Here is a 12,871-nt window from a genome sequence, read left to right as displayed (position 1 = left end):
AGGAGCCTGTCTGAGAGGTGGGGGCTCAGCTGTGCTCTCGGGGACCCTAGTTCCAGTGCAAACCCTCTGTGATGATCCACCTGTCATCCCTAACCCCCAAACCTCAGAGGGGCCCATGACCACTGCTGGGAGGCTGGCCACAGAGGGGGAGCACTTCCCATCCCACAAGAGCTGAGCAGCTCCGTGCTCTCCTGGGGTTTCTGCGAGCGTCCTATCCCCAGGGCTCACAGGGTGAGACCAGGGTGGGGAGAACGGCAGAGCTCAGAAGTGGGCTGGAGCCCCACCGCCTCTCTGTGTCAGCTGGAATTTAACACAAAGGGACCTCACAGGTGGGATGAGGTTAGAGATCTTGAGGTGGGAGCTCAACCTCCATCACCCAGGTAGGCCCAAGATCATCTCAGCAGTCCTCACGAGCGGACGAGGGAGCCGTGACCACAGACGCAGGATCAGGGAGATGCTGGGCTGTGGCTGTAAGGGTGGACAACGGGCCACAAGCCAGTGAGTGCAGGCACCTCTAGAAGCCAGAAAAGGCAGGAAGCAGATTCTCTCCTGAAGCCTCAGGGAGGATCGCGGGCCTGTTGACCAGAGAGTAGCACTTTCAATACTGACACTTTCATTACTGACATTGAATCATGGCCGCATGTGGCTACTGACAGTTGTGGGGACGGTGCTGGGGGGCTCGTGTGGGTAAACCTGACATAAGCAGATTTAGAGCTACTGGGAGCAGAGACTGAACTGTCTGCCTCTAACTGTCCGAATTCAGCAGGAAAAGGGGTCCCCGGGCCAAGACTATGAGGGGACACAGGCAGAGCCGGGCCTTCCTTGGGGCCAAACGCCAATGACTGCAGAACCCTCAGCCCTGTTTCAGTTTGGAGTCTCACATACGTGTGATGGGGGAACCATCGCTCCTCTGGCAGTTCAGTGAGAGCATCTACAGTGACTGGCGCTGCACCTGATCAGCATCGCCACTGAGGCTGACGCCCCTGGGCCCTGGCAGAGGACCCCGTGCTGTTCAGGGCCGGAGGGTGGTGGGAGGGCACCAGGCATGGGTTCGAGAGCTCTGACCTTGGAGCCACTGTCCCCGCCTCCCCCCCACCCCCCGGCTCCACCACGGACCCGCCCTTTGGCCATGGGCACTTTCCTTAATCCCTTGACCAGCAGTTTCCAAATCAGAAAACTGAATAAACAGGGCTCCTGTCACATTGGGGAGGACAATCGTACCCTCCCCCATGTGAGGGGTAATTGTGTGAAGCATTCAGCACCACGTCTGGCACTCGAAAGTGAGCAATGCACCGGAGTTAAACAGAAGAGGCACCCGCAGCAAGCCGAGCTGCAGGTCACAGCTGATCCGTTTCTAAGTCACAGCGGGGCTGCCTCGAGGGGCCACCCAGGAGGGCCGCCGGCTCCCCCTACAATGGGGCCTCTTCCAGGGCAGGTTTCAGACAGGGATTCAGAAAAGAAAGCAGAATACTAAAACATCACTCTTCCCAAGGCTACACTGCCAAGTACTGCAAACTTTGAGAAGAGCTCAGTGTCTAAGCTCCAAGGAGCTGGGGCAGCAAGTGTGCTTACGATAAGCATCTTCTAGAGACTTCGCTTCCCACCCTGAGACTCTGGGGGGATCACTTCTCCACAAGAGCAGTGTAGGTCAGCTGTAGGTTTTCCTACCCAAGGCCTCCAAAACCACTAGTTGCCTCCAAAGGCAACTATTTTCCCCTTTGCACTTTTCTTAGCATTTTGGCATCTCAACAAAAAGTCAGAAATGGAGCAAGTGAAAGTAAGCTCAGGACTTTAGGCTTCACCAGCTTGCCCCGACTGACGCCGGCAGCCCTGTTTTCAGGTGGGCGGTTGGGGTCCCCTGTGCCTTCCCTCAGCACTGACCTCACCTGGGTACCACTTTCTAAGGGGTCTCAGGTATGTGACACTGGACTCCCCCCCAGGCCCAACTCCTGGACAAAGTGCTCCTCCTCCACCTCGATGGCCTGGCTCGAGTTCGATTCTGTACACAACCGCCAAGACCCCCAAACCCACCTACCTCAGTGGGAAGGGGGACGAACGCTGGAGGACTTTCAGTGCCCGGTGGAGGGGCTGGGCTGAACCCGGAGGGGTCACCAGGACGACAGGTCACCGGTGTTAAAGACCGTGAATGTGGGCTGGAGGGAGGGTTGATGAGGGTATGAGAGGTGGGCCCTCTGTGGTCCAGGTGGCAGTGACGGCGTGCTCCAGGAATCTGGTTGGTGACAGCAGACCTGCCACACCCTGCGAGAGGGCACTGTCCCCACCCTGCAGGCTGCCCCCACTGTGTCAGAAGTGTGGGCGCCACCAGCCCCCTCTCAGTACACACTGGCTGGGGCTGAGATTCAAAGTCGTCCTCTGAACTACTTCCGGGCGACGTTTTCATGCCACAAAGCTGCACACGTGGCTCCCTGACAGACACCCCCCCAAGTGACCACTGAGGCCACAGCCGGGCCGGCGTCTGCCGACAGCACACCAACGCCCATCCTCTGAGGAAGCAGCCTCCCGGAGGCTGAACAAAGACACAGCTGAGCAGTTCCTGCCTCAACCCAAAGGCCTGGCCTCCTCTCCATTCCAGCTGTTGTTCAAATGAAATATGGTGAAACAGGGGAGTCAGAGAAAGTCACCCCGCCTCTGCTAAGACCCCCATCTATGGTCATCAGAATAACGGCCCCCAAAGGCGCACCTGGCCTCCATTTAACGGGGAGGGGATACACTGCTGATACCTGGAGCTCCCAGGCTGTGGTCACTGCTGCACCGCCTGGGAGCACTTACACGCCCTCTTGCTGCCCTGCCCTCCTGCCGGCAGAACTGGACACAGCCATGCAGCCCTCCCCTCCGCGGTGGCACCGGCTCCCGCCCTCGCGGCCGAGACCAAGGACCGGCAGCAGCTCAAACTCTGCGCCCCGAGAGCCCCACGGGCTCACAGCCATCTCAGCAGATTTGCATCAGAAAATCGAAGCGGAACCATGGGGAATGTCAACACCGCCCCTTCATCAAGTGTCTGACACTCTTCTGATGCCCGGCGCCAGGAACCCTGAGCCCGCGGGGTCATCCAGGCACGGCCAGCCTCGCCCTGCACGTCCCCAGAAAGGAGCGGACAGTGAGAGAGGACGAGGGGCCAGGGAGCGGCAGTTCCCCCGGGGCCTCTGCCCCTCCGTGTTGAACACGACATGTGACAACTGTCTGAAGCGGCCAGGACTGAGACCTCATCAGCAGTGACTGGCCAGGCTCCTCCTCCTCAAGCCACAGCGAGGCAGGGAGTGAAGAAGTCGACAGCTTCACACGGGGACACTCCTTGGGAAAACAACAAATAAGGTGTGACACTGTCTAATGGCCCCGGGGACACTGCGCTGAAACGGGCCAGACTCCATAACTGTGACTTCAGTGTGGCCCACATTCCTTTATACACAAAACAAGATGTGATCCGAGAAAAGAGAAACCGTCTCTCTGCTCCCTGGGGCTCCCCAGGCCGGGAGGCCCAGCTCTGGGGCCCCAGGCTGCACAGGCTCAAGGCCAAGGCTCTGATGCCGCAAGGGGTTTGTGGGGGTGTGGGGTGCAAAGGGCTCAACGTCGTGGGGGGCAGCCCACAGCCCAGCCCTCACTCTCACTCCACCCGCAGTGGAATGTTCCAACAGAAAAGCACGGCTTGTGAAAATGAAGATCCCTTTCACTGTGTTTTGGCCTTTTGTTTGGCCACGCCCTGAGGAATGTGGGATCTCAGTTCCCCGAGGAGGGAGTGAACCTATGCCCCCAACAGTGGAAGTTCAGTCTTAACCTTTGGACGACCAGGGAAGTCCCCTATTCTCTGTGTTTTGGAATAAAACTAACTTTTCAGAAACAAAGTCTTTTCTGCACCCACATTGCCCTGACATCTCCCAGGTTTCAATGCATCCCCAGGAAAAGTGCTCTCCTCCGGCCAGGGTTCACAGTGTTCCCTCAAAACAAACCAACTGAGCATCTCCTTGCCCAACGAGCATCTCCTTGACCTCCCCAACCTCCCTGTTGAAACGGGATTCTGGTCACAAGAGGGATGGAGGGTGAAGAGCCAGGGGTGAGGAGGGGTGGGCTCCCTGTTTCTAACAAAGGCAGACTTCACTCTCTGGAGCCTTCCCCTCAGCGGTGAAAGAGCTGGCTGATGGGCTGATCTGGAGGAACTGGCCACCTCTGGAGGACACCCAGCTGGCAGTTCTCAGAGGGCACTGGGGATGCACTGAATGAGCATGATGTCCACTGTGGGTTCTGACATCATGTTTAAAAGTGACGCTGTGATCACAGTGATTTATCCAGGGAGCAGTCAGTTCCAGAAAAGGAAGGGCCAGGACTTGCAGCCGGAGAGGACCCTTCCTCTCCCGAACGTCCACAGCACCCCCATATACAGCACCAAGGCCCTGGGAGGACCTGCCAAGATGGACAAGACCCACTCATTTTGGGAAAATTCTAAAAGGACTGTGGTCTGCATCTGACACAAATACCTACTAGTTGGGAAGGGGTTCTGAAAGCAGGGAGCCACAGACCATCCCTTCCCTCCCTTAAAGTACCCACCCCAGTCCAGCGTGGGTCAGATGACGCGCTCTCGACCAGGCCAGGAGGGGAGGCGCCCCCGCTTCAGGTTGCTTTGTCCCCAGCGGGCAGCACTTATTTGCCAAGCATGTCTGCAGGCGCGTGCGTGCAGCTGGGCTAGACCCCAGCTGGAGGGGGCCTCAGAGGCCTGGACCGCTGGCGCTGCTCCGCCCAGCACTGCTCCCCGAGGCCGGGGGCGAGGAGTCAGCCCCCGCCTTCTCTCTGTCACCCCCACCTTCTCTCTGCCCCTCTCACCGCCTGGACCCCTGACCCCAGAGTGATGTAAGGGCTGCTCTCCAGGGGCACACAGCCTCATCTCAGAAGACACAACAGACTGAAGGGACAGTCACAGTATGTCTTCAGACGAGCACGGAACCATTTCAAGGTGGGGCTGGGACTGGATCTCTGCTGGGAAAACCACCGGCTCTGTGCTGGATGGTGCAGATGGGCTGAAGGCTGGGGGCTTCCTGCTCTGACCCGGCCACTGCTGACAACATAGGAGATCCATCTCCCCTCCCCCAGAGGTTACACACCACCACTGTGCACGTGGGGTCTTCGCAGGGCTCTGTGTACCAGGCCCCTCAAGAGGGTAAGTTTACGCTGCTCTTTAGCAGGAACAAGTGACAAGTGTTAGTCACTAAGTCTTGTTCGACTCTGCAATCCCACAGATTGCAGCCCACCAGGACCCTCTGTCTGTGAAGTTCTTCAGGCAAGAATAGTAGCATGGGTTGCCATGTCCTTCCCCAGGGGAAACTTCCCCAAACCAGGGATCGAACTGGTGTCTCCTGTATCACAGGCAGATTCTTTACTGTCTGAGCCACCAAGGACACCCCTTAATGAGATGGTTAGACAGCATCACCAACTCAATGGACATGAGTTTGAGCAAACTCCAGGAGACAGTGAAGGACAGGGAAGCCTGGCATGCTGCAGTCCATGGCGTCGCAAAAAGTCAGACACAACTTAGAGGCTGAACAACATCACAGTGGGATAAAGCCCTCTGGCTTCTGTTTCTCTGGCAAATGAGCAGAGACCAGGGCCTGGGGGAGCCAGGGTGAACCAAAAGTAAACTGTACACAGACCCAAGTAGCCAAGGCGGCCCCTCTCTGTCTGTGGAGTTCTGTTACCTTTTCGGATCTTGTCGTGGAAGTTAATGGCATCCACGGAGGCCGTGACTATGTTGGTCTTGCAGTGACGTGCGGCCACGATCCCAGCCACCTCGTCCATGAGCTTCATGGTGACCCCTGCAGAGGAGGGCAGGCAGCAGGTTAGATGTGGAGGAGAGGAGCCCACTGCCCATCCTGGAAACAAGTCATGGGAAATGATGCCCCTGCTTCCACCAGTAGGGCTGAAGCCGACTGAAGTTCAAGCTGAAAACCTTGCTTCCTGAGAGCTTTGGAAGACGACCTTGGCTGAGGGTCTAGGCCACTGACAAAGTGATGACCCTGCTCCTAATCTCTATAGGTGTCCTATCCTGCCAGGAAAGCTTTGTCACGCCCTCTTCTGGGGTGGCAGCCATCAGAAAGCCAGATGACAAGAGCTGGAGGGAAGGTGGAGAATCAACCCTCTACACGGCTGGTGGGGATGGAAATCATGCAGCTGTTTTGGAAACAGCTGGGAGGTTCTCAGAAGGCTGGACACAGAGTTGGCACATGACCCAGCAATTCCACTCTTAGGTGTGCACCCAAGAGAAAGAAAAACATCCATTCACACAAAAACTTGTACACACTATCTCATGAGGGCCTTACTCATAATACACCAGAGCAGAGAAACACAGATGTGTATCCACAGCTAAAAGGACAAAGACAATGTGGTGTATCTGCACAGTGGAATATTGTTGTTTAGTTGCTAAGTCGGGTGCAACTCTTTTGTGACACCATGAACAACAGGTTCCTCCTCTGTCCACGGGATTTCACAGGCAAGAATGCTGGAGTGGGTTGCCATTTCCTTCTCCAGTGGATCTTCCCAGACCAGGGATCGAACTCAAGTCTTCTGCATTGGCAGGTGGATTCTTTACTGTGCCACGTGGGAAGCCCCACAGTGGAATATTACTTAGTGATAAAAAGAAACAAAGTACTGACAACAGGTGACAACACGGATGAAACTTAACATTATGCTGAGTAAAAGAAGTCAAATACAAAAGACCACGTATTAGAGGATTCCATTTATATGAAATATCCAGAATATGAAAGTCCATAGAGACAGAAAGCAGACTAAAGGTTGCCTGGGCACAGGGAGTTCAGGAGAAGTGGGGACTGGCTCCTAATGTGGGTAAGAGGTCTCTCCTTGGGGTGATGCAAGTGTTCTACAATTGCTTGTGGTGATGGCTGTGTGACGCTGTGAATACACTACAGAAAAATCAATGACCTGTAACGGGTAAGCTGTATGGTACACGAATTACATCTCAATAAGCTGTTATGTAAGAAAACAAGGGAGATCACACCAGTCCATCCTAAAAGAGATCAACCGTGAATATTCATGGGAAGGGCTGATGCTGAAGCTGAAGCTCTAATACCTTGTCCACTTGATGTGAATACTTGACTTATTGGAAAAGACCCTGATGCCGGGAAAGACTGAAGGCAGGAGGAGAAGGGGGCTACAGAGAATGAGACGGTTGGATGGCATCACCGACTCAATGGACTTGAGTTTGAGTAAACTCCGGGAGATGGTGAACAGGGAAGCCTGGAGTCCTGCAGTCCCTTGGGGTCGCAGAGTCAGACACGACTTAGAGAATGAACAGCAACAATTTGCTTTTTCCCTGCGACTAAGACAAGACTGTGGAAAAGAGAGTTCAAGGTCATGATGAGAGATGGGGGTGACATTAGTGTATGCAAGGTAGGGGATCCTGCACCCAGAGTTCCCAGGTTAACTGGTGGTGTCATCAGGGGAGGGGAGACTTGGAGGTTGGACAAAAAGAATTTATATTGGAATTAATGCTTAGAACATAGAAAGTACCTACAATTAATTCCTTACTTATTCATCCTGAAAAGCAGAAGCTGTTAAGAGCAGACTATGTGGAACAAGTAAGAGTCAGCTCCTTCAACCAGCATTTTGCCCCATTTATCCAAAATGTGGGTAGAGGTTCCACAAGGGATTTCACTGTTACTAAAAATACTGCAGGATCTAGTGTGTGTGGCTGGGATGGGCCCCGAGCCCAGGGCACACGAGCTGAGTGGGAGAGGGGGAACGTGAGCAGCTGATTGAGCTCCTGATGCCAGAACCCCCACCAGGCCAGACCACAGCATCACGTGACCTGGAAGCTGGCACAGGGTGGGGACACGCCTTGTCATCCCCATGTCCTGACCAATTCCAAACCTGACACGCAGAACTCAGAAAGGACTGCCAACTGAGTGATCAAGGACCAAAGGAACTCTGATTGACCCAAGAAGGCAGCTCTGACAGCGAGTCCCCGGCCCACACCTGTGTTAATGACCATAGTCAGCACAGATGAGGCCGGGGAGAGCATGCTCATCTCATCCACAGAAAGCCAGGCAAGCTGCTCAGGGGCGTGTCTGATAAACTCCACATCATTTAAAACTAGCGTACCATCTGAACAGATAGCCCCCTGCCCACCCCCAGCAGCCAGCACACAAATCTGAGCTGGGAGACCTGGGAGAGAACTGGACCTGGCCGCAGCTCTGACAAAAAACAATGGTGTTTATAGCACCGACCCCTGGACTGAGCCCATGGCCTCCTGGTGCCAGGTCAGGAGCAAGCATGACCTCACCATGCAAGTCTATTGTCAGATGATGCCCCAATCTGGGGTTTATCCCGGGTCCTGGGACAGTGATACATGGGCAGCTGGTGACCAGAAAGAGGAGGAACCCCAGCCTCGAGGGACGGGAGGTCTGCTCCACATGGCCCCCACCTGGACCATCCCCATCCACCTCTGTTACCTCTGCCTCCCGGGACCATGGTGGGGTCATCAAGAAGTGACAGCAGGTAGATCTTAGCATTCAGGACACAGAAAAACTTTTGGAGAAGAACTTGGACATGTGCAGAACTCAGTGTTTGGCCTTTCACAGGCAGGAATCCCAGCCCCCGCAGTGTGTGTGTGGGAAGTGCAAGGTCAGAGCTAGAAGCAGAAATCTGTGCCCATGGCTCCCACAGCCCCGAGTCTGTTCTCATAAATGCAATGGAGAAGCGTGAAGCAAAACCGGGCCCTCTGGGGTCCTGTGTGCAAAGTGGACTCTGGGGGCTACTCAGAGAGAAGGGGATTGATCTCATAAAACTGAGATTACAGGTACCTCAGGGATACTGTGAGCTCGGTTCCAGACCCGTGCAATAAAGGGAATTTAGAAACAGCTGGGTCAAACGAATTTTTTGGTTCCCCAGTGCATATAAAAGCTATGTTTCTACTGCACTGTAGTCAATATTGAGTATGCAATAGCATTATGTCTAAAAAAGCAATGTACACATCTTAACTGAGAAGAATCTATTGCTAAAAGATGCCGTCAGGTCCTTCGACGAGTCATATCTTTGTGACAGCAATGTCGGAGATCACCGATCATGGATCCCCGCTACAAACATGATAATGACCAAGTCTGAAATACTGGGAGAATTACCAAAACACGACACAGAGACATGAAGGGAGCAGATGCTGTTGCAAAAATGGCACCAACGGACTTGCTCCATGCAGAGCTGCCACGAGCCTTCAATTTGTTTAAAAAAAAAAAAAAACTTTGAAGTGCAATCAAGTGAAACTCAGTAAAAGGAGGTCTGCCTGTATAATAATAAACACTGACTACGAGCTGTCTTCCCTCTTCTGGGTGAGCCCTGGACCGGTCGCTGTGTGGGTCTGGTCTGAGATATTCTTGTTCTCCCTGCTAAGAGAAAATGGCCCTTGCAGAAATAAGACAGTAAAACCCTCATAATCTCAGTCCTTTATGATGTTTGCAAAGAAGGACTGTCACCACAAAACACCCTTAACGATGACTGAAGACAAGATATATTACAATCAATGTGTCCACTGAGAAAAGTAAATTTTGTTTAAAAACAAAAACGGGGACTTCCCTGGTGGTCCAGGGGCTAAGACTCTGAGCTCCCAAAGCAAGGGGCCCGGGTTTGATCCCTAGGCAGGGAACCACATGCTGCAGCTAAGACGCAGCACAGCCAAATTAATTAATTAATTAATCTTAAAATTAAAAAAAAAATAAAAAACAACCCAGAAACCCAGTCGCCTGGTTTGTTAACTGTCCTTCCTCCCACTGCTGTCCTGTCAGGGGAAGCCACCATCTCCCCTTCACTTTTTTTAATACTTCAACTAAAAATATCAAGCATCAGAGTTTGGAGAAGGACAAGGCAACCCACTCCAGTATTCTTGCCTGGAAAAGTCCATGGACAGAGGAGCCTGGCGGGCTGCAGTCCACGGGGTTACATGACTGAGCATGTGTGCATGAGGGTGGAGGGAGACGGGTTGGTAGCAATAAAGTGGGAGAACTAAAAAAAAAAAAAAGCATCAGCGTTTTCTCAAAACTGCGTCTTTCTAAGTTCCCACTGAAAAACTGCACCAATCCCTTCCCAGTTAGGTACAACAGGTGCCGCTGACGATGGGAGGAGGACTTGTCAAGTTACAGTCTGTTGTTCACTGTCCTGGTTGCCCGAGATGCATCATTTAAAAGATGACAACAAAATTGTAGGATTGGTTGGCCTTGGGTTCTGCATTCATTTCAGGAATTATGGGAAGGGAAAAAATAAGACCTGCTTGGCCACTAACATACAGATAAACATCGGGTACCAGAGATATTTTTGAATCTAACATTTAACTGCTTACAGGTTGTTTTTTCCTTTTTCTTTTTTTAAAAAAGTATCGACAACACGTTGACTAGCTTAAAAATAGAGGCTTAATTTTCTTTTCCTGGACCCGCCGGGCTGACTGGGTCGCGCCTGCTGCAAACTAAAGCAGCCATTAGCAGCTCCCAGCTCGGTGCCACTGCCTCTGCCCGCACTGTGGGTGGCGATTTGCAATGCCCCCATTTCTATATTTAATCCTGGCTGACAGAGTGTGGGTGCCGGCCTCCTATATTAAGAAAATGATAGTAAGTTCATCTTATTTTAACTAGCCCACCCTTTGGAAATTATAAGGGGAGTTATTTTAAGAGCCAGCTGAACGACAGCCTCCAGAGACCGTCTGGCTTCTCCCTGCCAGGTTTCTTTATTTTTCATTTTTTAAATTAATTTATTTTTTCGGCCACACTGCAACATTTGTGGGATCTTAGTTCCTTTGACCAGGGATTGAAGCGGTACCCCCCACAGTGGGAACACAGAGTCCTAACCACTGGACAAGCAGGGAAGTCCTCCCCACACTCCCCTGCCCCACCCTCCCCACTCCCGATTTCAAATGTACCTGCAGGTCTCTGACACCAAGGACAGAGGAGTATTAACAAAGGCATCTAATAAAGACTGTATTGGGGGTTAACCAATGTACAATGTAGTGAAGACGACTCGTTTCTAACGACAAAATGTCAAAGGGGACATCTGGCTCCCACTTGCCCCGAGCATTGCAGACGCGGGGCCGGGGAGAAGGGCTGCCTGGCCACGAGGCCAGGTCTCACTGCTCACATTCTGCATCAGGGAGCTGGAGAAGGTCACGGTCAAGTGTGCTCACTGCTGCTGAGAATCAATGCCTTCCCTGTTCTAATCAGGCAACAGGAGAAGCAGGGCAGGCAGATTGCTGTTCCAAATGCCATGGAGAGCAGGGAACGGGGGCAGTGGTTATACACAAGCCCCCCACCCCGCTGACCCCTCCCCGAGAGAGGTGGCCACCTTGCAGAAGTTTACGCAAGACCCAGAATCATCCCCATGGGTGTCAGTTTCCTCTCGGGTATCTGGGCTGTGGTCTCAGGATGAGGACCAACAGTGGAGAATTCACATTCCTGATGTGGAACAGGAAGGACACTGACAGGGGTGTGCCCCCAACGATCACGGCCAAAGAGAAAGCAAAAGCTGCTAACAGGTGACCAAAACCAAAAGTCCATTCGCAGAGAAGGACATGCTCAGGCTACACCGCTGACCAGGTTTCTCAAGCTAGATGCTCTGCATTTTGATAAGAGGGGGGACTGGAGCCACCTTGTGTCCAAGGCGTGGGAGCAGCAGGTGTGGGCAGAGGAAAGCCGTCCGTGGTGGGCATCGCTGTGTCCTCTGACCAGTGAGCAGGAGCCTCCTGGCCAGCCCAGGAGAGGCTGGTTCACAGCAGCTGGGGCATCAGGGCTGTGACCAGATCCCAGCTCCCACCCCGTCATCCGGTGACAGGGAGCCTTAGTAACAGACAATGGTGTTTTTAGAAACAGACTCTTAGAAAGTGAGAACCGGAAGGCAGGGGGCTGTCGCCGAGGCAATCGTCAGCTGCACGATGGAGAATCAGGGGCCCAAACCAGCCTTCGCCCCCTCATCTCTTGACCCCAGGAGACCAGAAGTTCCTCAAAAGGAGGAAACGTGCTTTCTCGCCTCCTTGCTTCCTCCCCGGCCAAGGATCTGACGCCCTGTCCACCATGAGAGAGGAGCTCCAATGAAACGAGGTCACGAAACTGGAGAGGAGCATCTGGGCTGCATCCTGTACTCTTCAGTGAAATCAGTCCTCCCCCCGGTGCACAGGACGCCTTTTCACAACCACCCAGCAACACTCAGTAGATGCCGTCTATGCAGGAGCCTCCCCAACGGACCCCACACCTCGTCTCCAGGCCTCCTTCACCTGGGCCCCTCTCTGCTGTGCACCCCACCTCCCCAGGGCTGGCGTGGTGGGTCTCCATGGCAGGAAAGCGGGATCGGCAAGCGGGCAGGTCGTGGTATGGGCTCTTACACCAGGTGGACAGGAAAGGCCTATTCTCTTATTCCAGAGACCTGAAGACAAAGACAGGCCTCCAGACAGCTGTCAATGGGGCCTGAGCAGACCCAGCTCAATCTGCCTTCAGCTCCGAGTAGACCGGTCAGGGAACTCGAACCAGATGTGAGGCCATTTCCCAGGAAACATGCAGACCCGGAGGTGACAGTGGAAGCGGCAAGAACTGACTCTGATGTTTGAAATTGGAGCCCAAAGGTCTGGCTGACAGGTGACACAGAGAGCCTTTGAGACAGGCTGAGTCACAGAGGCCACAGGAATCCTGGCTCCACAACCAGAAGGATGGTCTGGTCGCCACCACAGGGGTAAGGCCGGGAGGAACCCCGGACTCATGTCTGATACTCTGTGCCAACCGTCCCAGGCTGGTCCTGAAGAGGCAGCTGGAGTCGGGGGTGGGCTGGGGGTATGTGGCTGGAGCCACCGGCCCAGGCTGGGATGGGGCCTGGGTCCCCAAAGCCG

The 12,871-nt window shown here is 53.7% G+C and overlaps 1 protein-coding gene across 5 annotated transcripts in view; it reads right to left on the bottom strand.

Annotated features, from left to right (window-relative positions):
• ACOT7 (acyl-CoA thioesterase 7) overlaps positions 1-12,871 on the bottom strand; it is a 97,987-nt gene that overhangs the window by 16,893 nt on the left and 68,223 nt on the right. For all 5 annotated transcript variants that reach the window (XM_043923615.1, XM_043923609.1, XM_043923612.1 and 2 more), the window contains exon 7: positions 5,703-5,819. In XM_043923615.1, coding sequence (XP_043779550.1) covers positions 5,703-5,819 — 117 coding nt within the window. The remainder of the gene's footprint in view (positions 1-5,702; positions 5,820-12,871) is intronic.

Source organism: Cervus elaphus, chromosome 14 (assembly GCF_910594005.1).
Source record: "Cervus elaphus chromosome 14, mCerEla1.1, whole genome shotgun sequence".
Classification (NCBI taxonomy): Eukaryota; Metazoa; Chordata; class Mammalia; order Artiodactyla; family Cervidae; genus Cervus; species Cervus elaphus.
Note: the sequence above shows the minus strand (reverse complement) of the source record. Positions and strands in the feature narration are given on the sequence as shown.